Source organism: Corvus kubaryi, unplaced genomic scaffold, assembly GCF_017639235.1.
Source record: "Corvus kubaryi isolate FWS band 111438036 unplaced genomic scaffold, C.kubaryi_AGA036_p1.0 37352, whole genome shotgun sequence".
In the NCBI taxonomy this organism is placed as follows: domain Eukaryota; kingdom Metazoa; phylum Chordata; class Aves; order Passeriformes; family Corvidae; genus Corvus; species Corvus kubaryi.
In genome coordinates, this window is record NW_024581114.1 from 1,029,259 (window position 1) to 1,055,169 (window position 25,911).

The following is a 25,911-nucleotide window of genomic DNA, read 5'->3' on the forward strand; positions in this document are numbered from 1 at the left end:
GTTGGTAGTTTCTAACCTGCAGTTCACATGCAAGTTATTCCACATCTGGAATTGCACTTCCACTGACACAGGACTGCCTCAAATCAATTTTTTTTTTTTTTTTTTTTGGCATAGGCAAAGGATTCAGGGCAAACTACAAACCCTGACATCCAGAGGTAAGAGAATTTCCCTCACATCTCACTATGGATCAGTCTATAAGGATGTAACAGATAGAGATGGAGACCTTGTTTCCATGGCAACAATTCTTAAGACAAATCACACTAAAGATGCTGCCACGTCCTGCTTGGCTCGGATTGCTTTAGGACATGGAGTTGTTTTTACATTTGGTGGAGCTGTTTAATTCCTGCAGGAGAACCCCAGAGCTCCAGCTGGGAAATCACTGCCCTACTGCACATCCAGTCCCTGGTTTGCTGGGAGCATACAGGGAGCAGCAACCATGGGATCATCCATTCCGGTGACCCAGAGCATTCAATCACATCAATACTCAGATTAAAAACCGTGTGAAAATCGGGCAGGCACCTAAAGTAGGTAATATATTCTCATATAATAATACTAGGTGCATATATATATATAATTTTAGGCTATATATTCTCATATATTCTCATAACCACAAAGCTTTTGAGGTTCACAACACCAGTGGCGAAACAAACACAGGGAGAGGGGAAGAAGAAATGCACAACTCCTGACAATTTCTATCTTCAGGATCAATTCCTCCTAAATGAGGAGTTGAAGGTCAAGTCGACATTGTGGCAATTACGACACAGCAACCAAACTTCTGAGCAAGGTCAAAATATCCTTGATCAGTCTCATCCCAGCTCAGTGTCCCAGGCACAGCCGTGGTTATTCCAGATTCTCCAGGGGAAATATGAAAGCAAAAATATTCAAGTGCAGTCTCCCAGACAAGTGAGGCACCAGCTCAAATATTTGCTGCCCAGGGCTGGAGCCCTCTGACCATAAATTCCTCACAGACCTGAGAATTTTTCCCCAGAAGAAAAGACCTGCAGAAAACCCCAGAGCTGCTCCCTCTCTATATTCAGTAGTTCTGTGCAGCTGGGGATGCCTTGTGCCTGGGGAAGCACCTTTTGAGTGAATATTCATATGTGGGGTCTCCGAGTTCCCAGTAAACACATCCCACAAAGAGGCAGTCATCCAGCTTGGCTGCTCAAGCCCCATCCCTGCAGGATCCAAGGGTAAAAATCCCTGATTTGAGGCTTTTTCAAGCTGTAACCCTGCCACTGCGAGCTCTTTACACTTCCAAATTCCAGTAACAGGAGAACCTCCTCTGCAAAGTTACAATGTAAGCAAAAAGGGAAAAATCCTTTCAAAGTGGCCCAACCCAAACAGCAAATGCCTCGTTGCTTCATGTGTTTTGTGTCCACACTGCTTTGGGGAGAGAGGATGTTTTCCAAGAACTGAAAACCCCCACTGTTCCTCAATTTCTGGAAGAAGAAATCCCCAGGCCGGTGTTCACCTTCCCAGGATTGCAAAGAGGGATTAACCTTTTAAAGCTCTTTTGTAAAATAAGGGGGAAAGCAGAAGAGAATTTCTGCAGGCAGTGATTAAATCATGAATAATTTAATTGAATGTGAGATTTAGGGGAAAATAAATAACGAAGCAACCCCATTCCACCTCGCAGCATCGAGTTGCCTTTGCCACAGAGGCTCCAAGGTGATCCTGAGACTGTCAGAAATCAAAGCAGGTCTGTCCCCTTCGAAGCAGTGACCAGAACGGGGACCTTGCTGCACTGTCAGGATGATGGATTGCTCCATTCCAGTGACCACACAAAGCTGCTCAAGACAATCAAAATTAATGATTCTGCAAATGTGTCCTTTACAGTTGCTGCTGCTCCTCACACAGAAAATTAGGGGGGTTTTGAGTTTTGTTGGGTTGTTTGTTTGAGTTGGGTTGTTTTTTTTTACTTAGCACAGCAGAAGGAATAAAGCTCTTGGATTTTTGGCATCTTGATTCTCCCCTTCCAAAATGGGCAAAATAATACCCTGCAGTGTCTTAGAGCCACGGTGCAGGAATAAATACATTAAATCTAAGAGAATAACTACATTAAATCTACAAAAATAACCACATCAAATCTACAAAAAAAACTACATTCAATCTACAAAAGTTGCCACATTAAGTCCTGTGAGGCACCTGCCTATCGTAGTGTTACAGACCTCAACCAGGCAGATCCTACTCAGAGCCAGCTACGTTGTAAGGTAGGAGTAAAACTGCTCAGCAACCAGAAAGATTCCCATAAACACAGGAAACTCAGCTTTCTTAGCTGTAGAAATTTCTGCAAACAGAAATGAGAGATCACTTAAATCCTAATTAAATGTATAGCTTTGTCCTTAGAAGCGACCCTGCCTTCTGCAGCTCTTTTTCCCATATGGACACCCAGGATCTGCACGAGCACGCGTGCATCTCACATCCCTGTGCTCTTCTACTCCTCCTCAGCTGGCGGAATGAGAATTGCTGCCTTCACACTTGCCAGAAGCCTGAGATAACATGACTCTGGGAAAAAAAAAAAAAAAGCAAAAGGAAATTCTCCCAGGGATTTTGAGACAGAGTGCTGACTGGGAGAGGAGACTCGGGCTCCTGGCAGAAGGAACTGGTGTTCATTGTTCCCTATTCTTGGAACACTGTGTGTCCATTCCCAGCAAAGAGCCACAGAGGAATCCCTGCTCTGCCCCCAGCACCTCCTCCTGCACTCACACAAAACTCGGAGTGCAGAGGCGCAACCTGAACATTTCTACGGTGTGAATGAACTGCGGCAGCTCAGGGGAAAACACCCCCGAACCAACCTGCTTCTCCCTCCTCCCGAAGTCGGTTCTGGAGCAGAGTGAAACAAAACACAAGGGAAATCACCCTGCCCTTGCTCTTGCTGCCTTTCCCAGTTGCTCCCAGCCAGATTTCCATAAAGGAATTCTGTGCATTGCTTGCAACAACCCACAAATCAGCCTGTTTGCAAACATCCCATTCATCCCACCCCAAAGCTGCCGGCGCTCTGGGAAGCCAGAGAGCTTCAGCAGGTTCCCACCTCTCCTGCGAGCGCAGAGGCCGAATAAGCGAGCGGCATCCCAGGGATGACAGAATCCCGGGAAGAAGCCGCAGCGGCACGGGGCTCCTCCAGCCCATCCCGCCCTCTCCTCCCCCGGAGCATCTCCCTGGAGCTGGGAAGGGCTCGGGGCTGAGCTCCCAACCCTGAGCATGGCTCGGAGAAGCCTCGGGGAGTCCCAGCCTCGCAGCCCCGGCAGCTGCCCCGCTGCCCCCATCCTGCATCGCCGCTGGCCACCGAGCCGCTCCAGGGCGCTCGCACCTGGAAGGATCCCAGCTTGGATTCCTCGGCTGTTAACAGAGCCCTGCAGACCTGCCCAGCGCCACGGAGGGAATTCTTCACAGCGGCGTGAATATTTTGGAAGTGGGGAGTGGAAGGCGGCAGTTTGCCCCCCTCCTCCGCTGCTCGGGCGAAAGGAGTTGCCCAACCTGGTCATGAGACTTTTCCACACTTCCCAAAGAGGCTCCTGAAGTTCTGGCATTGCACCACGGAGAGCCCGGGGCAGCACAGCCCCCCCCGAGAGCAGACACGCAGGCACAGGAGATGGAGAATGAGGTTGGCAAATCTGTGGACAATCAAATGGACAAATACATGTAATAATTTGGAAGTTTTCTTTCTCTCCTTGCTTTTATTCTGCTTCCTTTATTTTCCTCCCTGATTTCTCATGCATTTCTCCCTGTCCTGATGTAGCCGTGCTGTTAACCCTTTCTCGCCCTCCCCTCCCCGATTTAGAGTTACAATAATGGGGAAATCAGAAAGTCAAATGGATATTGTGGAAAAATCGACCAAATCTGGGAAGAAGCCCTGGAGCTTTGTGGCCATCGGGCTGGCTGTCCTGCTGCTCCTCATGACTTGTGCCGCCGTCGCCCTGGTGATCCTCTATGCCAGCAGCAGAGGTAAGAACCTGGGAATAATCCTGCCCTTCCCTCTGCAAACAGCAGAAAAAGTCCTTTTTTCGCAGAGCTAAGTGAAAATATAAATACAGGGAGACCATGAGGTCACCTCTGTGAGGGACTGGGCTCTCTCTGCCTTGCTCCCAGCTCAGAGATTATGTTGGCTTTTACTTAAATTTTGAATTATGCTGTGTAAGATTCTATGCTTTTGTTTAATTTTATGCAATTTCTTGAATTCAGAGCTGTTTTGACAAAGCTGCTGCGCTGTTTTGGAGGGAAGGTGTGTGTCTGTGTGTGAGGACTGACATTCCCTTATTATATACAAGCACAAGCCAAGATTCATTATTGTCAGGGTTTTTAAAGCAACAGCTGCTTTAAAACACTTCTAAAAACAATCTCCCTGAAGGGGAAATTGCTTATTGCAATGTGAAAGCTTAAAAAAAAAAAAAAAAGCCACTTGGTGGTGAGGAAAAGGAGACTTTTAAAATATTCCATCAGGCAGTTGGATCTCTAAGTGTGATTTGCTTCAGTGACTTGAATGCAAATGTCTTGCCAGAAACCTGACATCGAGGCACGTTATTTTGAAGTGTTTTGCCTAAATATTTTAACTGCAGAGCACACTTGGTAAAGCCAAAGTTTTCCCACTGGCACACCAAGTGCAAAGTCCCACTTTAAAACCCTGTGAAGCATCGAATGCTTGGGAGCAGCTCTGCCTCATGTTTGTCACTTCCATTAAAGCCTCTTGGATTGGGAGCTTTGTTAAGACACTGGAGAATTAAATTAAAGTAGGAATAGCAAAAGTGGAGCAAGGCTGTGCTGTCTCCTCACACTCTCTCTGCCTCCCCTGCTGCAGGGAGCTGCATTTTCAGCACTTGTGAGTGAAACACTGCACAATTCTGAGCAGTAATTCATGAAAAAAGCCTTGTTATTGTTCACTCCTTTTGCTACCAGCAGTTGAAGACAAAATCTGAGTATTTGGTATTCATAAAGTTCGTCAGAAAGTTTATTCTATTAGCTCAGGAGATGAGAGGAAAAAAATTCCCCAGAGCCAGGTCCTAGAGGAATAGTTTCTGTATCAAACATTGAGCTAGGCAGGGTTTTGCTGCCTGCATGCATAAAGGATTTGAGAAATCTGCCCTACATCATTTGCTGGGTCCAGAAAATCCAGAAGTCAGCTATTAATAATATTTGCCCAAGTGTTGGTCTCATCCAAATCCAGAGGCAGAGTCTGTGCTCACTACATGTGTTTAAGGAAGGCTTCTCTGTGAGAAAACACGTCTAAACCCTAATTTTTGCAGGCTTATATCTGCAATTAAACTTTCCCTGGAAGGGTTTCCGGGGCTGAGCCCTGAGTGCAGGGCTGATGTTCTGCTGCCCTGCGCTCCTCTCACCCCACCAGGGGTGTTCAGCTCTGCCCTGGAGCCACTTCGTGCCTCTGCCCCCAGCCGAGCTCACAGCTGGAGCAGCTTTAGGGAATTCCAGGTGGGAAATGAGCAGCAGGAGCTTCATCCTTACAGAGCAGTGTCAACAAGCTGGGTCTAGAACTGAGACAAAAGGAGCTCTGCAGACTCTTCCTGCAGCAGAAATATCTTTTTTTTTTTGTCTTGAAAAGTTTTGTCCCAATGTCCCCCTTGAATCTGTGTTGCTGTCACACTTCAGCCCATTCCCAAAGCTCAGCCAAAGCCTCAAATCCCAGACTCCCCGAGGGAAAAGCAGCTCTGGTTCAAAGCTGTGCCACATAAATGCCACAGAACAAGAAAAAACAGTGTGGCTGAGCACCATTCAACCAACAACGTTATCCTGGGATTCTTCTATTTCTAATTCCACTGAAATGCTGATTTTGGAATGTCTATGGGACACTGGATTGTTCACTAAGAGCAGATTCAGATTTCTCATTTCACCTTGATACATCCTTGATCAGAATGACACTACCCAGGCTTCTAAAAATAATTTTGTTTAGCTTGTAATTAGGAATTAAATTAGAAAATTAAAGCATGGCCTGTCCTGCTTTGCATTCACTTCTTTTTTATTTATTTATAAAGGCATGTTTAGGCTTTGTGGTTCAGGGAGAATATTTTTCTGCTCGTATATATCCTGTAGAAGAGCACTGTGGTGCATGAAATAGGCCTGTGGGTACAGGAACAATTCCTGGAGTTCTGTTAATGCTGACTGGGATTTTTATCTCTATTCCCAGCCAACAAAAATACTCAAGCTCTCACAGCAGTGCAGTTACAGAGTTCTGGACACAATTTGGGGATTTTTGACATCCAAGGAAGTTTTCAGACCCAAAAAACTCCTCATCTAAACAAGCTGAAAGAAAACGTGGGAAGAATAAAGTAATATTTGGGTGATCCTAACAAGGGAAGCAGGATCCCGACGGGTTTGGATCTGAACACACCACGCTCTCAATCCTTCCCTCACACCCACACCCTCATCTCAGCAGCCTTTTCACAGCTCCTTCTCAGTATTTATTAAACTCCAAAGCTCATCCCTTGCTGGAAAGGTCACAGCCTGAGGAACATCTCAACCCTCACTGTAGCTGACACATCAAATCGCTCAGCAGCTCCTCCAGGCAACTTAGCTCCAAACAGCCTCCAGCCTCACCTCATTGCTGCTCCTGTAATTCTGGCTATTTCTTTAACTTTCTGGCTCCCAAGTTGCCTTCTCAGGAGGAAGATCCACAGATATTTTTGTGTCTGCAGCCCCACAGGTTGTCACTGTTGGCTGTTAGGAAGCTCAAGGTCACGGCCTTCTGTCCTCCTCCTAGGCAGGCTCCAAACAAACAGAAATACAAACCAAGCAGCACCTTGTTCTGGGGGTGGATTTTCAAAAAAAAAAAAATCTTTCTTTTTCCTGCATTTCCTATGCTGAATGTGATTGTTGGGCACTTGAATAACAGATTTACACCAGCCTGCTGAGCAGGAGCAGTATCTAAACTGAGACAAGGTTGTGGCTGAGCTCTGGCTCCTCTCCTTGACTGCTGCCCAATTGTCCTTTGACGTCAGGAGCCTTCATTAACGAGGCAGCTATTCAGGGGAGATGCAGAATTTCAAGAAGTGGCAGCTAACACAGTCATGATGACATTCAAGTGGCAAGGCTCTCCTCAGTCATAGTCAGATGGAGCTACATGAATGCAGAGCTTTAATGGGGAGTGACAGGCCATGGAGGGCTGCAAAACGGGCAAACACACACACAATTTACTGATTCTCACACAGAACTCTGCTCAGCCATGCTCATGGGTAAGAAATCCTAGGAAAGGAGGAATAAAACTGAACATTCGTGTTCTGCGCTCCTTTTGAAGATGCTGACACCTGGCACTGGCAGCCCTCTCTGACAAAGAAAACCTGAATTTGGCAATTCTGTTGTTTGTTGTGAGCAAATCCCTGTTTTAATAGCAACAAGGGCAGCTTGCAGTGCCAACAGCACTTCTGCAGAGGAGATCTGAGAACAGGGAAGGTGCTGAGAGGTAAAAGCTCCCACGTGAGCGCCTAGTGACAACTGTGGCTCTAATTGTCTCCATGTGTGCCATCCCCAGCCATCTGTGCTCCTCCAAAAGCACAGTGGGGACACACTACACACAAGCTGTGTCCTCCAGAGCCCTGCAGAAGGCTTGGCTTGGCTTTTGTTCCCTAATAAAGGAGCCTCAATAAGGCTGTGGAAAAGCAACTTGGGTTTGAAAAGGATTGTCAGTCCAAAGGTGAGCTGCTGAACGGGACTGCAGCCATCCAGAGATGCCACAAGTCATTCCTGGCTCCTGCTGCTGGCCAGGAAATGTGACAGGGTTCAGTGGCTCCTTGTGAGGCCAAATTAAGACAATAAAAATCTCTACAGTGACCCCAGGGGGTCTGAAGTATGTCCCAGCTCTGCTATATGTCAGGTGAGCAGCTCACCTCTGAAGTAGCATCTGGAGTGCCTAATTTCCCTCATTTTCTTCCATTTGGAGCTGTCCCACAGCTCAGGTCATTTCATTTATCTCCATTAAAGCTTCTCTTCCCTGATCAATTCTCTGCTGCTGCTGTATCAGACTGAAATGGATGTCAAAGCAGGAGCCTCTCTGTCACTGTAACTCAACCTGTCAGCAATGTTTAACCAGGGAGGAAAATAAACAGAGGAATACCGGTATTTCTACCAAAAACTTGGGCTGTTGTTTCAGAGAAGTAGTTTGAGGAAAGAAAGGGCAGAGCTGCCAAGCTGAGAATTCAAAAGGTGCATTTTAAGTTCATTTCTAGTTTTTGGAAGATGCAGGTAACAAAGCTGCAGTCAAGTGAGCAAAGATCTGACATTGTAAAGCCAAAGAGGGCAGAGTTGGTCATACCCAGAGCCAGGAAAGGTACTGAGGAATAAAGGAGAGAATTGATAGAGAAACAAAGGAGACACTTTCCAAGGTAAACTGAGATCTCTTCCCCAGCCATTTCCCATGATCTGGTTTTGGGGCAGAGTTTCAGAGCCCTGAGTGTGCCCTCAAATTCCAAACCAGCTCTGGCTCCCCTGCTCATCCTGCTCAGTTACAGCATCACAATCACAGGGCTTGGGGAAGGGAGGGGAGTTCAAGCCTCATTCAAAGCAGCTGGGTTCCAGAAATTGAAGTTATATTAAAGAGAGAAGCTTTGATTTTAAAATAAATAAATAAATGAAAGAAGAAAGGTTTCATTTCAGTCCTGCCTGGTCCCTGCAAAAGAGTAAGAGATACACAAAATTCTTGTAGTACAATTATTTCTTCCTCACCTTGCTCTTTGCTATTGCTCCTTTCCTTTTGCTCTTGAACTACTCATTTCTTTTCCTCAAAGTATTTCATTTTTCCCCTTGGAGATACCCTGGGCTTTTTAAAATGTTTTAAAATTATGAGACAGTTTAAGAAACTCCAAAGTTTGGGCTTAGCTTCATCCAGCACACAAAAAAATCCCAACGAATGCTGAAACAAACACAAAAAAGAAAAGAAAAAGAAAAAGATAACTATCTCTGTGAAGCTTCCCATTGTTCCACATATTTTGCTCCTCCCCTGTTCAGGTTGCCAGACACCAGCCAGGGCAGGACACAGAGTTTTTCTCATGCAGATGTGCTCCCACCCAGCACGGCCACGCTCAGCTGAACCCTGAACATTCCCCAGCACAGTGGGGGCTTTTTATGTCGCTTCCACTGATGAATTTCAAAGCCCTCTTTTCTCCCCCACGGTTTTATTTCTCTCTGAATTACTGTATCTTGTTTGCTCTCATACAAAGCACTTACTTGCATTGAAAGGGATTGTTTCTAGTAACTCTTCTCTGCAAACAAGGATCAAAAATAAAGCTTAAAAATGGCTAAATCTGCTGGAAAGTACCAAGATTTTGTTATTCAGTGTGGAACCACACAGTTGTCTACTTGATATAAGTGGATACCAAAGTAGTAAACCAAGACATCCAGTTTCTCAAATGGGAAATTAAACCAGCAAAGTGAATTTCCTCCTCCCAGGGCCAAGGACCTCAGGCTGGGGCACTCAGATCCCTCCCAGTGCAGCTCTGCAGGGAACAGCACACGGGAGGGAGCTGACACCTGCTCAGCATCACAAGAACACTCCCTTGAATACTCAGCCTCAGAAATGATGTGTGCACTGGCTTTTTGGGGATCTTCTGCACTGGGAGAATTGCACAAACCAAGACTAAGCACTCAAAAATAGAAAAATGAATAGCCAAGATCAGGACTCCACTGGCCTTTTCCATGCTTAACTCAAGGCCAAATAAATTTGAACACAGGTTCACAGTCTCCTTATTTCTGCATCAGCCCTGAAAATTCCAGATTAGGGACAACCTCTCTGATGAGCAGCAAGGACCAACCTTAGAGGCCACATGAAATTGTGGCCAAACAAGTCTGTGACAGGCTCCCCCTCCCCAACACACAAATACTTGGAGAAATGAAAGTAATTTTTTTTCCTAAATTTGATCTTGGTGGCTCAAAGCAGTGTGGGAGCAGTAACCCAGCTCTGGGCTTTTTGCCCCCTGTTTAAACCTCTCAGTCTCAGTGACTTTGAAGATGCTCAGAGCATCTTACTAGATTGTCTAAAAAAGGATTCTGTACTTTCAGCTTGTGTCAGGAAGACTGCGGAGGCAGCTAGCAGGTAGAAAAGATGGTCTTATTCTCCTTCCAGGAGAGATAAAACTCACTGTCAAGACTGCTGTAAGGGTGCTGCCAATACATTTCCCTCAAAAATCCCCAGATTTCTTCACGGTTGTCATTTGATGTCTGTGACTGGCACCAACATTCACTCGCCTGCTCTCAAACCAAGCAGAGCTGTCACTGAGACTGGGCTCTGGTGAGTGACTTTGGGAACAGTTTCCTTCCAAAACAACTCATTCCATCTGTTTTCCTCCTCCTCTCCCTGCAGGATCCCACTATGGCACCAACTTGGGCAACATCTGTACCACCCCTGGGTGTGTGACAGCAGGTAATGGGGTTATTATGAATTACTGCTGCAGAGGGGAGGCTTTATGTGTTGGTACTGAGCCTGAATAAGAGATAATTCAGAGTTTAAGGCTGAAGTAGATGAAAAGGAATGAGGTTTCCCCTTGGGTAAGGAATATCATTCATAAGGGAGCAGCACAGGAAAATTGTCAGTGTGGCAATTTTCAGCTCTGGCTCTGAGCCACCAGGACACGGATTGACCAACACAATCTGTATTTATAAGCATAACAGAATTCCCTTTAGACTTAATTTTCTCTCTCTTGGAGCATTCACCTTCTTATTTTTGGCATCTATGCCCCAAGAGAGGTGAGACTCCAGCACAAATGTTCCCAACAGCCCCAGGAAACACTGGTTTCTTGGGCAGTCCCTAAACTGGTGCCCTGGGGAGCACTGGGCACTCCTCCCTGCAAGGCCTTGTGCTCTGGGACAACTTTTCTGCCATTCAGATCAAGTTTTAAGCAGCAAATAGGATTCCTCAAGTCATAATTTGTGGGAATGAGTCTTGCCAGGCAGCTCCTTTACAGTCTCCAGTAGTCCCAGAGACTCCTGGGCAGTCCGTGGAATTCAGCTCTCCAATTTTGATGCCCAGCTGCCAGAATAATCCAGAACATGGACCCCACAGCTGACCCATGCAAGGATTTCTACCAGTACGCCTGCGGGGGCTGGCTGAACCGGCACGTGATCCCAGAGACCAGCTCCAGATACAGCATCTTTGACATCCTGAGAGACGAGCTGGAGATCATCCTGAAAGGTAGGGATGGGGCTGCTCCATCCTTAGGCACCTGTGTTTAGTTTCAGAGGTTGCTGACTGCACATCAGACAGAGAAATAAACTCTCAGAAGAAGGGTGGATTGGGATTTTTTTTTTCTCTGGTCCTTTAATCTCTACATCTCTTACTACACCCATTTTGTGGGAACATCCTGTTCCCAACTAAAAATTAGCCATAGGTGATTGGGTACTGACTCCAAAAGGAGCAGGACAAGCTGTCTGCAAGTCCTTCCTCCTGACACTTTTTCCATTAATAGCATGAAGAGCTCTCAAGTTTCACAGTAATTGCAGCCTACAAGTGCTTCTCACAGCCCTGAATCCTCAGGGAGTTCTGTAAAATGATCAAAGCTCTCCAGGGCAAAAATCTCATGGCAATGGTTCCTTCCCCAGGTGTGCTGGAGACTTCAGATCAAGGGGACAGAGAAGCATTTCAGAAAGCTAAAATCCTTTACAAGTCCTGCATGAATGAGAGTGAGTCTCTTGTTCCACTGATTCCCTTGTTCAACACCAGGTGTACAAAAGCACCAATGTTCTGTTAAGCAAAATCCAGTCAATATCAGTCTAATCCATGTGGCCTTGCCTGGAAAACTCATCTTCAGATGGATGAAGATGCCTTGGTACTTCATTAAACCTCAGTATACCCATTTGGGATGTGGAAGGGGTGGATGTTGGGTACCCACCCCTGGTATGGGTGCAAAGCCTTCCCTTCAGAAGGCACAAACCTGTCCCAGCTCATGCTTCCCAAACCAATTCACTCCAAATCACTACTGGAGCCACAGAAGTATTTTCATTCCTTTTCTGAAGACTAATGTAGGATGGTGTCATGATATCTCTTATTTTTTGCTATGACACATTCAGTTGCAAATTTAAGCTGTTAGGCCCATTACTTATTTTTCTTGATTTTACTTTTTTGTGAAAACAATACAGAATTTGTCCTTCCTTCCTCAGGCCTTATAGAGCAACGAGATTCCCTGCCTCTGCTGGAGGCCTTGAGGATGGTTGGAGATTGGCCAGTGGCTTCTGCAGACTGGAATAAGACCAAAGGTAATGCTGGGCTTGGAAGGGTTCAGTCAGAATTATTTACTGAATTAGGGAGGCCACTGTCACCAACTTAAATGCCCTGTTTGCAGTTTCTCTTCACAAACAGAAGTCAGGGTATCACACATTTAACACTCATTGATCCATTTAAATAGATCTCAAAAATTTCAGCAGCCAGCTCATGAACTGTACAGTTTCAATCAGTCTGACACAGATTGATAAATTAAGTCTGTTTTCCCTTTTATCTCCCAGAGCCAAGCTGGAGCATGGAGGAAAACCTTTCCATAATGAACTCCAGGTTTAACAAACGTGTCCTCATCGACATGTTCGTGTGGAATGATGACCGGGATTCCAGCAGACACATCATTTATGTAAGAAAAAAAATTACAGGGAATTATTTCTATGCCAGAATCATAATGGATAATTATTTACACTGCAGACAGATGAGTTTCCCATAGAATAATTCCAGCAAAATGTAGGCAGCAGTTCTGTACCCCAAGTGTCAGCTCTGTCTGAAAGACATATTGGGAAATGTTTTATGGCAGCGTAATTTTTGTTACAGCAAAAGAAACCAAAATCAATGGAACTTTGCTGATTTACAGCATTTAAGGGCTGCAAATCTTGTGACTTACAAAAATGATGGTGAGGTTTAATATATAGCAGGAAGCCATGGGTTTAAAATACATAAAGAGTATTTCAGAGTTTGTTCATGAATGGTTGTGCAAGGAAGCCCAGCACTCAAGTCAAGCAACCTAGAAAAGTTACTTAAATTTATTCTTGAATCTCAGCGATTACTTGAAGATTTTGCTTTATAACCCACACTAAGATCCTTCCTCTCCTCACCCTGTACCTTCCACCTCGCCCCAGACCCAGGAGAGCCCAAACTCTCTGAGTGCTTGGCAGCAGTGTCATTCCAACTGACAGGGTGGCACACACAGCATTTCCTGCTGCCTTTCAAGGATTCCTTTGGCCAACCCCCGTTCCTGTTCACCACTAACCAGAGAAATGCGTTTTCCTTCAGATTGACCAGCCAAGCTTGGGAATGCCATCCAGGGACTACTACTTTAATGGGGGCAACTATCAAAGAGTAAGTATTCCTTGTACTGATGTACTCTGAGCCACTAAAACAACTTCATTGTTGATCCCCGTGCTTTGGAAAACCCCAATATATGAATCTCCATGGGATGTAACAATCAGAATGGAACTGTGACATTCATTGCTACATTTTTTCCTAATTAAGTCAACATTTTGTGAAGTTTACAAAAGGACTAAACAACTGTATAAATATCAAGCCTCCCCAGAACTGGCCAACTCATGAAGGAGGTTATGGGGAAATAAAATCATATTTTGCGGCTTAGGCAGTCTCTCATTTTGAAGGCCAAGTTCACATTTTCAGTGCAGGGGATTTGCTTGTATCTTCCTCTGAATCACTGATGCTCAGCAAGTAAGAATCTGCTGCCACTTACTCTCCCCTTCCCCCAAAATTACATGAAATTGTGAGAGATTATTTTCTAGCTGCTTTTCCCTGCCAATGCTCAGGGCGAAAACACTGATTCTGCAAAAACACTGTTTCTGTAAATACACAGAAAGCTGTTGCAAACAGAGCCAGATATTTTGTCTGTTTCCAAGATGAAAATACTGCTTTAGTACATTTTATTTTCCTCAATTATGCCTTGCTAACAAAGAGTATTTGCAGGCCAGCATCAAACCAATCTTCCTAACAAGAAAGGAAGGGAATACAGAGGGACAACAATCAGCATCTGAGACTCTTTTGTCTCATGGTTGTAAAGGCAGATGAAAACATCAGTGGGAAGAGTTTTCTTCTCACTTCAGTGTATTTGACTACACTTTATATATAATATAGCTAAAATACAGCCCTGGGAGGTTTATAGAGGATTGTCCCCACACCTCCTGGGCACCTTTAGGAGCTGCCAGCTCCTGCGACAAAACAATCTCCAGGAAGCTGTGCTGGGAAATGTGGGGAGCTGCTGACCCAGGAATCTCCCCTGCAAGTGTCACCTCCACAGCAGCACTCACAGCAGAAAAGAGGAGTATTTATGCATTGGGGCATGAAGGTCAGACATAGATTGACTTGGAGGAGGTAGGAAATCAGGTACAGTGCAGAGACAATCCTAAATTAGCGAAAGAAAACCAGTTCTGCTCAATACAGCTTTAATTTGAAGGCACAAAGCAGGGGGGCTGAGGCTGTGCTTTTAATCCTAATGACCAAGGAGGAGACACAACCCCTTTTTATTTGTATTTACCAGCTCACTGCCCCCAGACAATGAGCCCAACTCTGATGACCCAAACTCCCCCTGTGCCTAGTCCAGCATCTTTTGGCAAAACTCCTCCTGAGGCCTGGGGGAGTCTGGCCTGATTAAGGCTCAGCATTCAGCCTAAAACCACAAATCATCATCTGTAAGTGCCCAGACTCAATTTCACCACAGTCACTGTGTTTATCTGGCTTCCAAGGTCTACAGAGGAAGAAAAGTATGTGAGAAGAAGAGGTAGCATCAAGTTTTCCTGCATCAGGGATCAGCACTCCCTCAGCACCAAGGTCCATTCTGAGGCAAAAATCAGTCAGAGCCTCCCATCAGGAATAAAGCAAAGGTGTCGTTGGGAGCTGTCTGAAACAGAGCTTTTCTTTCAGACACTAAAACCAGACTTGAGAAGATTTATGGTATTACTTTCAGAGAACTCAAACCTTCCCTGTTTGCCCTGGAATTTTGGCTAGTAGGGATCACTGTTCCATAGAGTAACTCAAAGCACAGAGCCTCCTCTTTGCCCAAGCAGTAATTCTAACTCAGAATACCAAGGCTGGATGGCACAGGGAAGCAGAAAGTGTGTTTTGAGGCTGGCAAGTGCCTTGTAAGGTATTCATGACAAAGAGAATGGTTTGCTGAGAAATGTGAAGATGGACTACAGAAATAGTGAAGAGAGACTGTTTACAAGGGCCTGGAGTGACAGGACAAGGGGGAATGGGTTCAAACTGACAGAGAGGAGATTTAGATTGGATATTGGGAAGAAATCCCTCCCTCTGAGGGTGGGGAGGCCCTGGCACAGGGTGCCCAGAGAAGCTGTGGCTGCTCCATCCCTGGAAGTGTCCAAGGCCAGGTTGGGCAGGGCTTGGAGCAGCCTGGGATAGTGGGAGGTGTCCCTGCCCATAGCAGGGGGTGCCACTGGATGGGCTTAAAGTCCTTCCAACCCCAACCATTCTGGGATTCTATGAAATGATGGACAGCAAACCTTTTCTACACGGTCTGTGTCTGCATGCAGGTGAGAGAAGCTTATCTGCAGTTCATGATCACCATCGCCAAAATGATCCGGGAAGACAAGAACGTGTCCAAAGATGATTCCTTTGTCCAAGAGGAAATGGCAAAGGTCATGGAGCTTGAAACAGAGATTGCAAATGTGAGTTGAGAGATCAAGAACTCCTCAGGAAGCTGTGGGGGGCAAGGGGTGAGGGGGAAGAGTCTCTTGCTGGTTTGTGCAGCAGTTTTCAGAAGAAAGTGGGGGAAGAAGACATTTGTGCCACGAGCAGCCCAAAAATCAGAGCCTCTGTGTCTCTAATTCTGCCTGCTGTGTACACTGCTGCTGTGCTGCTCCAGTCCCAGCCTTATTTCTATTTGGAGCTGTTCTAAAGCAGGATCATGTACCTTCTGCTATCCAGGCACTGGGATAACACCAGGACAGGCTCCCTTGCATCCTTAGTAATCTACAGCACCCTAAAAATCCCCCAGAGCAGGCTTCCATTCTAAAGGGGACAGAGGGAACCACTTGGCTCAACTTATCCCTAAAACATTATTGAACAGGGGGGACTCAAGTTCCTGCCCTGAATTTTTGCAAGCAGCACTGGGCACAACCAAATGATTTTCCTTTTCCCAAACAAACTGGTTTATTTGCATATTATTTGCATGTATACAAATGCACCTGCATGTGATTTCAGCCATTGATATTTCTGTCAGTTGAGTCCAGTAATAACCTTGTGAATGTCTTCAGGCCACCACCCCAGCAGAGGAAAGGCACGATGTGACCTTGTTGTACAACAAAATGACCTTAGCAGAGCTGCAGGAAAAGTTTGCATTCAACGTAAGTGTTTCATGAGCAGTCTCATACTTCAGGTCTCTTAGTTCCATGCCAGTTGGAAATGGCTTTGTGAACTTATCAGTGCTTCAACAAAGAGGTATAAAATCATTCCCATTCCTAATCTTGTCTTCAGAGTCTCTTAAAAAGCTTGGTCCTACTGAACAGCTACGTTCAAGGTCATAAGACTGTCAAAAGTCCAGTTACTGAGGCACTTCAACATCTAACATTGGAATGTCTCTCTGTCTGCCTAGGAATTTAACTGGACCTTCTTCATCCAAGGTGTCATGTCTTCAGTAAGTGTTCAGGTGGACCCGGAGGAAGAGGTGGTTGTGTATGGGATGCCTTATCTACAAGAGCTGAAAGCAATTATCTCCAAGTACTCAGCCAGGTAAAGAAACTGGAGGATATGCAGGACAGAAGTCACAGGATTGCTGAAATGTCAATTGTTGGACCCCCTTGCTAGTTCTGAGCTTCTGAGGAAAAATGACACTCCTGTAAAATACAGGAAATGCCTTTGGAGGTTTCAAAGTCCAAGTACTGCAGTACAAGGTGTCTCACCTGCTGCTTGCTTAGAAAAGGTTAAATGGGAAGAAAAAAATACATGACAGGCTTAGTTCTTGCTATATTCTAGAAGGAAGAAAAACAAGAAATTAATCCCAGAACAGATATGACAGCCCAGTCCTCAGGCTGGATGACTGCAGTTAACTGAGATGCTGCGAAACTCAGGACTGGTAGCAAGGGTTTCCCTCTTTAACTCCATTCAAAATTGAGATTCCCCTCTGGCTGCCTGCACCAGCGTTGGTTTTTACAGGGGATTCAGCTCAGCTTTGCTTCCTCACACAGCACCATCCAGAACTACCTCATCTGGCGGCTGGTGATCGACCGGGTCAGCAGCTTGAGCCGGCGCTTCAAGGACGCTCGGGCCAGCTACAGGAAGGTATTTCCTCTCTTCCTAAAGAGGAGAGCACAACTGCCACCAAATCCAGCCTGGTCAACACAATAACCATGTCAGGGGCTTTTGGAGAGAGATGAACTTTAAGCTCCCTCCCAAGCCAAGCCATTCTGTGATTCCATGATTACATCATGGAATCCCCAAACAAACCCAATCACAGCAGTGGAAACCTTTGGGTTAACCTGCCCTCTAGACAATGGTTTGGAAGAGCTGCAGGGGCAGGGTTAATGCTGGGCTTTGTGCTGCAGGCCCTGTACGGGACGACGCTGGAGGAGGCGCGCTGGAGGGAGTGCGTGAGTTACGTCAACAACAACATGGAGAACGCGGTGGGAGCAATGTATGTCCGGGAGACTTTTGCTGGTGAGAGCAAGAGGATGGTATGTAGTTTACCCTTCATACTACTGTACATCCACAATGCCCACAGTGCCCATTCCCTCTGGTATGAGCTCCCTATTTCTTGCCTGGGAGACTTATCCGTCAGTCAAGAAGGTGCAAGAACTCATTTGTGATGCTCTTTTAGATGCTCAGTACCATGGTTTAGAGCACAGAATTCGGGGACGTCACCTTCCAGCAGGAAGCTTTTCACCCCTCCTTAGCTGTGCCTGGGAATAGGGCATGTGAATGATGAGTGTCTCCCCTGGATCTCTTTCAGGTCCGAGATTTAATAGAGAAGATCCGCGAAGCGTTCGTGGAGACTTTGGATGAGTTACAGTGGATGGACGAGGCATCCAAGGAGAAAGCTCGTGAGAAGGTCAGAGATAACCAGGAACTTCAGTATTCCCTTGTGAACATGAAATATTTGGAATTTTGTAGTATCACCATTTCCAGTTTCTCTACAAACAAGAGGAAAAGACTTAGATGTTCATTATTATCCTGATACATTGTCGTTTTCTTTCAATCTTCTGTTAGCCCACATTAATAAAAATGCCAACTGGAGACAATGCAATTCCCCAAAAAAACCCATTTCCAACTTTTAATTGAACTCAAGACCATCAGCACCATTCCAATAAGAAGAAAAAACCCCAAACATTTAACTATTATTTGCATTGAAACTTTAGTAAAAATAACCCAACAACACCCCAACAAAAATCACAATTGAGAGGAAACATTCAACTCTTTTCTTCCAGGCAATGGCAATCAAAGAACAAATTGGCTACCCAGATTATATTTTGGAAGATCAGAATGAGAAACTGGACCTGGAATATGCTAATGTGAGTATTCTGTGCATATCTCACTGCATATCTCAAAATCAACACCTGCATTTGCTTTCTTGCCACTGGAATATTTGTACCTGTGCAACTGCCTTTTCCAAGGACATTAAAATGAACATATTAATAAATAATTGGTGCAAAGAGCCAACTATTCAGTGAAACCATGCAACCAAAACATTCTTTAGAGGACATTCAGGGGGACGAGGAGTTCCTCTTCCTGCTCAGCTGACTAATGTACTTGGACCCCTATTTCTGTAGTTAAACTTCAGTGAACACAACTACTTTGAAAACATCCTGGAAAACCTGCGAGCTGGAGCCCAAAAGGGCCTGAAAAAACTTCGAGAGAGAGTTGACCAAGACATGTGAGTCTCCAGAAAGAGTTACAGACACAACCTAAATTCTGGCTTAATGGTGGGACTGTTAAACTCATGCTGTGGGTATCTGGGAATGCCTGTGGCTGAGATAATGAAGGAACTAAACAATTCTAAGGTAAAGTGAAAAATGCTTTTCCCCTTGAATGTTGTGTGTTTTGGATGAAAGGCACCCATAAACAAGCCACCAGGTATTTCCTGGTATCAGGAATTTTTTACAGCTGTGTTCAATGCACCCTTTTTCCTACATCAATCCTTTCCTTATATAATCTCCTTAGAAGGATTTTCCTTCTTTTTATAAGGTTCTTCCTTCTCCTAATACAGAAATTATATTTCTTTATATATCCATATATACATTCCTGGTTATATATGTATTACATATATATATACATATATGTACATCTATATATATATATATTAAAAAAACACATATTATATATATATATATATATATATATATATAAATAATCCCTGAAAGGATTATTTCCTTACAATCCTTTCCTACATACCTTGCATTTTTTAACCAGAATTAAATTTCGAAAATGTCGGGGGGAGAAAAAAAACCAGTCATGACTAACTGTGTGCAACATTTATTTTTAGATGGATAATTGGAGCTGCAGTGGTCAATGCATTCTATTCCCCCAACAGGAACCAGATAGGTAGGTTTAAACCCTTTTAACTAATTTTATCCACACAACAGTGTAGGTCTGCATCCAGAGGCAAACCTGCCTGTGCCCATCTGGGAATTCTGGGCGAGGCTGTTCAGCTCAAGCACTTTGTTGATGAATACTCAGCTCCCCCTCCTTGGCAGGTGTAGTTTATACCCTGTCACTGAACAGCCTGGGGTTCGAAAGCCTGGGACAGCACCAGCGCCCAGAGAATGCTCCCAGTGTGTCCTGGGCTGCTCCTGCTCCCACATTCTGATAGCACACGGGCAGCTCTGCAGTTTGCTCTGTGCACATGACACTGGAATTACACTGCTTGGAGCCATCCCAGACTGCAGAAACCTGCCTCTGCTCCCAGGGCATCAGCTGTGTACGCTCTGCAGAGCTGCTGGGCTGCCCTTCCTTGTTCTTAGCACAGGAGATCTTCAGACCCTGCCTGGCTCCCTGTACTCCCTGAGCTCACACCTCATGCAGGAGCTCAGGTTAAAACTGACGAGTCTGCTGAATTCTGAGCACCCCAAACAGGAGAGACAATAGATAATTGCCCCTAGGAGTGCTTCTTCAAATTCCCAGACTGCCAGGAAGAACTGCTACTCAACTACTGATAACACAGAAGGACAAATCCATGGGGTTTTAAGCCAGACAGTAATTGCATCCTGCTCACACAGCAAAGGCCAGGAGTGGAAACAGCCCAATCTACCAACAGTCACAACAGAAAACTTCTATGATTGCTAAAAGCAGAAACACCAAATTGCTGATAACTTAGCCCTCTTGACCTCACACAAAATCTGTTTTCCTGTGTGCAGCTTCCACTCACCTCCATCCTGCAGGTACAGCAGCACCAGGACCTTCAGCTACGGCAGGGCCCTCCTGGGGGCTTTACTGGTGGCCAACCTCAGCTCCCAGTTTATCCCCAGTGGTTTTACACAGATTGTAATCAGCTTTCCAGGCAGGGAACTCAGGTCCTGAAGCCACCTGGTTCCTCTTCAGCTTTGTCCTTTTAAGTCATACAAAAGTAACTCATTTAAGCAACTTGGAGATGAGTATGCCTGTGAAAAAATCCAAGCACAACCACCCACAATAGTGTGCATGCCAGTTAAATTCTGTTTATTCATGTCTCTAGCTTGAGAAAACAATTTTCCACACTGCTCTGTCTTACTGCAGTCTGGTTTATGTATTTCTCCACAAAATTGTATGGATAAAACCTGTGCAGCCAAAAAGGGCTTTGTCTCTGAATTAACTACTTGCAATAGAATTTCAATATCTCCCTTCACAGAAAGTATCTCACTAAACTGAATTACTGGCCGCCTGAATTCCTCTAGAAGCACTTCTGCTTTTCAGCTTGTGTAGAAGGGATGAAAAGCAAATCCTATGGTTCTGGATAAGGTTTTTGCCAGCAGGATGTAGCAGGACAAATCTCTTACTGCCCCCACTCCCCAGGTGGCATTGAGTGCCCTTGGTGGTCTACAGGAATCACTCATGAGCATGTTTTACCCTCCAAGTGTTGTTGGTATCAGCAGATGATTTCCGATCTCTCCTTAACCCAAATGAAGCAATAACGCCTCCATTCGTTCCCCTATAAAACAGCTCTAACACACAAACTCTGCCTGTCTCCAAAGGACAGCTCCTAAACATTCTGTTCTTGACTCATTGCAGCAAACATTATGGACCAAGTTAGGCTAAGCTTAATGTAAATGCCCCTTGGGTCTCAAACAGGGAGATACTGTAGCTGCAGATGTGCTAAATTAAACCTTTATTAACTTGTCATTTTCCATTTATCAAGAGAGAAACAATTTCACATGAGGCATGAGCTTGTTTCTAATCATTTTATATTTTATGTTCCTTCCTGACCCTTACACCAAGCAAACAATCTGTGTGCCAAGGATGAGGAAACAAAGCCACCTCACGGTATTTCCCTCTTTCTCCCTGTCTTTGCAGTTTTTCCTGCTGGGATTCTCCAGCCCCCCTTCTTCAGCAAACACCAGCCCCAGGCCCTGAACTTTGGAGGGATTGGGATGGTTATTGGGCATGAGATCACTCACGGGTTCGATGACAATGGTGAGGAGATGACTGAGAAAATGTTATTGTTCCAGCTAAAACTCGTGGCATGGCAGGAATTAAAGTGACAGACTGCTGGGACTGAAGATCCCTGCACAGTCACATCCAGCTCAGGAGCAATAGGAGCACACTGGGAACACTCTGTGGAAGGTTCTTCAGGGAATGTTTCCTGAATGGAGCACAAGAAATAAGCAGATGTTAAAAATAAAGTGAGGCAATGACAATTCTCAGGAAAAAAATGTTCCTTTTACAGCATCATCGGATCAGAAACACAAAGCAAGCAAATCCATGGGCTCCTGAATACAGTGAAATCTGTGAACAATGTTTTTGGGGATAGAAGAACTGTCAGTAGTGCCTTGAAATCCCAGGAGACTTTGTTTTTCAACACAAATGCTTGAAATAATTTTACTTTTTTAACTTTGTCAAATGTCATGTAAAAGAATTTGGGGAAAAAATTCCTTTCTGACTCTACAAGTCAATAATTTCTTACACGTGATTTCTTACAATTTCTTACAAATTTCTTACAATTTCTTCTTTCTTTTCTTCAAGCTGTTTTTTTATGCTCATTAAGTTTGTCCAGATGACCCATAAACACACAACACAGCCTCAGAAACGGCGTTCTAGAGCAAAGAAAAACCTTGTTCTAGCCAGGGAGCCAAGAACACAAACTCCAGAACTGCAATTCCAGCTTTTAATTCTCTATAAACCTCATTTCTGTCACGTGGACACACAGAACCAGCACCTCAGACACCTCAGAGGTGAGGGAAGGTTTTGCTACATGGAAACCAGGCCTTGGTGCTATACCTGGAGTCAGGGCTGCTGAGTGAACAGGAAATCAGGGAATAACAGAGACCACAATTCCATTCCCTTGTGACAATGAGAATAAACTGTGCCCAAAACATTTCTGAGCATCTTAATCCAAGGAGGAAAGAGGAAGGGAGTGCAGCTCCAACATCCCAGGTGCTACACTGGAAGAAGGGTGGCTTTAAAATCTTGCTCACCACTTTGCTTTTTTCCCCGGGTTTTCCTGCAGGTAGGAATTTTGACAAAGATGGGAACATGCTGGACTGGTGGAGCAACTTCTCAGCGCTGCATTTCAAGGAGCAGTCCCTCTGCATGGTGCACCAGTACGGGAACTACACCTGGGAGCTGGCGGGGGGACAGAACGTGAGTAACAACCACAATCACCAGGGCCACGGCTCTGGGTTTGTGCAAAGAATGACTTGACAGGGAATGCCCAGGGAGGATAAGCACAAACCCCAGCTCCTACAGGTAACTGTTCTGGGAGCAAGGCACAGGGGTTGTGATAAACTGGGGACACTGGTGTGGCCCAGAAAGCCCAGGGTCTGTGTGCAGTGATGTTCTGCCCAGCAGCAGCCCGAGTTCTGTCCATGTTATATTTGTGTGTGCTCTCTCTGTTCCAATCTACAGCTCTTAGCCTGTGATCTGTTTAATTTCATTCTCTCTTTTCTTGTCCCAGCATGAGGTCACAGCTTCCCTTTGCACCAGGCACGTCAGGCTTTTGTATGACTGACCTGTGGTTCTTAGAGTTGCTGATTTTACTGACAATAGAGTAAATAAATGATTCTTTTTACAGGTCAGTGGCATAAGCACATTAGGAGAAAATATTGCAGATAACGGAGGAGTCCGACAGGCTTATAAGGTAACCCTCAAACACCCTGTGAGTTAAATTTACCTGGCATCCAGCAATGGGGGGGGCCTATTCTGTGCTTTAAAAAATTGACAATTAACATGTTATTACCATATTCCAAAAGCTAAAGCCTCAGTTGTACACCTGGAAGCTCCTGTGCCCATGGCTTGCTGCCGTTCTTGCACGCAGGAACAGCCCAAAGGTGCAGCTCAGGTGTGAGCAGGGAATGTTCTTCCCTGCAAAGAACCCAAACAGATGTCACAGTAAAACCTTTTATCTTTGGTGTTTTGAGTATGGTGTTAAGGGGGTTTATAGAACATCCTGAATTTTCAGAAATCTAAATTTCAACCGTAAGGGACACCATTCCAATTAATCACTTCGTTAGCATTGTTCTAAAAGCCATCACAGCCGTGGAGGAGCCGTGTGGGATGACACAAAATGCCTGCACACAGAATCCATGGATGTTCTGTGGTGCTGGATCTATTTTTACCCTCAGCTCTCCCTTTTGTTTCATGCTTTGGGACTGTCTCAGCAGCTGAGAGGCTGCAGAAACAGAATGTTGGGAATTAACCAGCGTGAGGACACATTAACTTATCTCCATCATGTCAATATACCTTAAAAATACAAATTGGCCAATTAATGTGTAACAATAACAGGTAATGGATTTAACATTGAGCAAGGTTGTTATCTGCTATTTAATGAGCAGTTACCTGAAGAGAGAAGAATCATCACTATAGAGAAGCAGAGGAGACTTAACACTTTATTTCCAGATACAAATACCTGTAGAAAGAGTTTATGAAGTCAACAGTGCTTATGCTGACAGCTTTTTCATAAAATTCTCTGTACTGTTTGTATTAGAGAGAGAAAATTTATACAAATACAAAAGGGAACCACGTTGGTTCATTCACGTGGTGACTAAAATCCCTCCCCACAAAATAACATTCAAAATCCACCTCCTACTACTCCTGAGTCGATCTGTGATCATTTCCAGGCCTACTTGAAGTGGCTGGAACGGGAAGGGAAGGAGCCAAAGCTGCCTGGACTGAACCTGTCCCACAAACAGCTCTTCTTCCTCAACTTTGCCCAGGTGAGAACACTCAGGGTTGTGCCTCAGGCCCTTAGACTGTTGGGAGGAAACACCTGGGTGAAAGCCAGCACTGATGGATCTGTCCCATAGCACCAGATCTTGATCCAAGACCTTGGTAAAACAAAAGCTAATTAGTAAATAATTGCATCTATTCTGCCTCTCTATAAAACATACTCCAATGACATCATAGCAAACTGGGATGGCTCTTAGGAAAGCCAGTGAGAAGCTTCCCAACTTGCATTCCCTTTAATACTGACCCACTAATGATGAATCCTCCTTTTCCAGGTTTGGTGTGGTTCCTACAGACCAGAATATGCCAGTCAGTCCATAAAGACAGACGTTCACAGCCCTCTGAAGTACAGGTGGGTTTTACTCATTTACTAACTCACAACTCACTCCTTTCAACCCCCATTGCACCACAGCAGCACAGGAGAGTCTGATAACACACGAGATAACTCCAGACTGACTTCCAGATTTCCTCCCATGGCTTGTTGGACACTGCTGGAGAGCACATACCTATACCTGACCTGGTGAATTTGCCAATCCATAGGGGACGGAAGAGGACCAAACCCACTCTGTTCTGGGATTTCATTGCTCATATTACCTCTGTTTCCTAAAGTATCCCATATTCTGAACTGTAATCAAGTTCTGAGGCTCCAAACCACTTTCTGGACACGGCTCTCTCTGTTTCCCAGAACAGCAATTCCCATGTAAATTAGTCCCTTCTCTTTGTTTAGGGTGATGGGCTCGTTGCAGAACTTTGAAGCCTTCTCCGAGGTGTTCCACTGCAAGAAGGGCACAGCCATGCATCCCGCAGGGAAATGCCGGGTGTGGTAAGCAAGGATGAGACACTCTGGTGACACCACCAACAGCTTGAGGCAGGGATGTGCCTGGTGTTCTGCTGCTCAGTCACAGCCAGGGCTGCCGGGGCAGCTGCTGCAGTGAGAGCCAAGGAAGCACTCAGCTCTCCCAGTGCCACTGGGAAGCACACGGGGATCACAGGGATGGATCCCAGGACTGACGGGCTGTGCCGGAGGCCACAGTGTGTTCCCGGGCAGAACGACTGTTTCCAACAACATCCTGACTGTTACTAAGACACTGCATCAGGGTTACAAGGACTAATTCTTACACGAAAACAAAACCAACAAGCCACCACAAATCTATTTTTCAGAAAGGAATAATAATTTTAATACGTAAGCTCCACCTTCTGAGGCTCAGCAATGCTGTCTGAGATGTCCCACTGCTCCGTTTCCAGTGTTCTGGTTCAGTTTCTGATGCATTCCTCCCCAGATCAGGTTAGAGCTGGTGTAAACTCTCATGCTGTCTGTGCCCCTGTGCTTTGATCGCTGCTTTGTTGTCAGAGATTGCTATTTGTCGTGACATGTCACACAGTGAGCTCTATGTCGAGACGCCTGTCGCACTCTCCTCCTGCACTTGAGTTCCTCTGCTCCAAAGAACCACCTTCAAGTGAGGCATCACTACAATTGTCACATTTTAGGAGTACAAATTCTGTCTTTATGGTTAAATTACAGGGTCCCACCCTTCAGAGATATATTGAAAATTATGCTTATTCTTGTAGAAAGTGTATAAAATACCTTTTGCCAAACAGCAGACATGTATCCATGGAAATAATTAAGCTGGTTTTAA

At 45.1% G+C, this 25,911-nt stretch overlaps 1 protein-coding gene across 2 annotated transcripts; it reads left to right on the plus strand.

The window, feature by feature from the left end:
* Positions 1-2,731: 2,731 nt before the first annotated feature.
* MMEL1 (membrane metalloendopeptidase like 1) lies at positions 2,732-25,911 on the plus strand. 2 transcript variants are annotated; one of them, XM_042031982.1, is made up of 23 exons: positions 2,732-3,604; positions 3,782-3,945; positions 10,301-10,360; positions 10,967-11,128; positions 11,536-11,616; positions 12,094-12,189; positions 12,436-12,554; positions 13,205-13,270; positions 15,460-15,594; positions 16,183-16,272; positions 16,521-16,657; positions 17,113-17,206; positions 17,470-17,598; positions 17,874-17,972; positions 18,349-18,432; positions 18,691-18,794; positions 19,404-19,462; positions 21,407-21,526; positions 22,560-22,693; positions 23,124-23,189; positions 24,169-24,264; positions 24,550-24,626; positions 25,002-25,911. In XM_042031982.1, the coding sequence occupies exons 1-23, from the start codon at positions 3,600-3,602 to the stop codon at positions 25,099-25,101; spliced, it is 2,277 nt and encodes a 758-aa protein (XP_041887916.1). In that variant the 5' UTR covers positions 2,732-3,599; the 3' UTR covers positions 25,102-25,911. The 2 variants fall into 2 exon arrangements, with proteins under 2 accessions (XP_041887916.1, XP_041887914.1); XM_042031980.1 differs by having other exon boundaries at positions 2,733-3,642.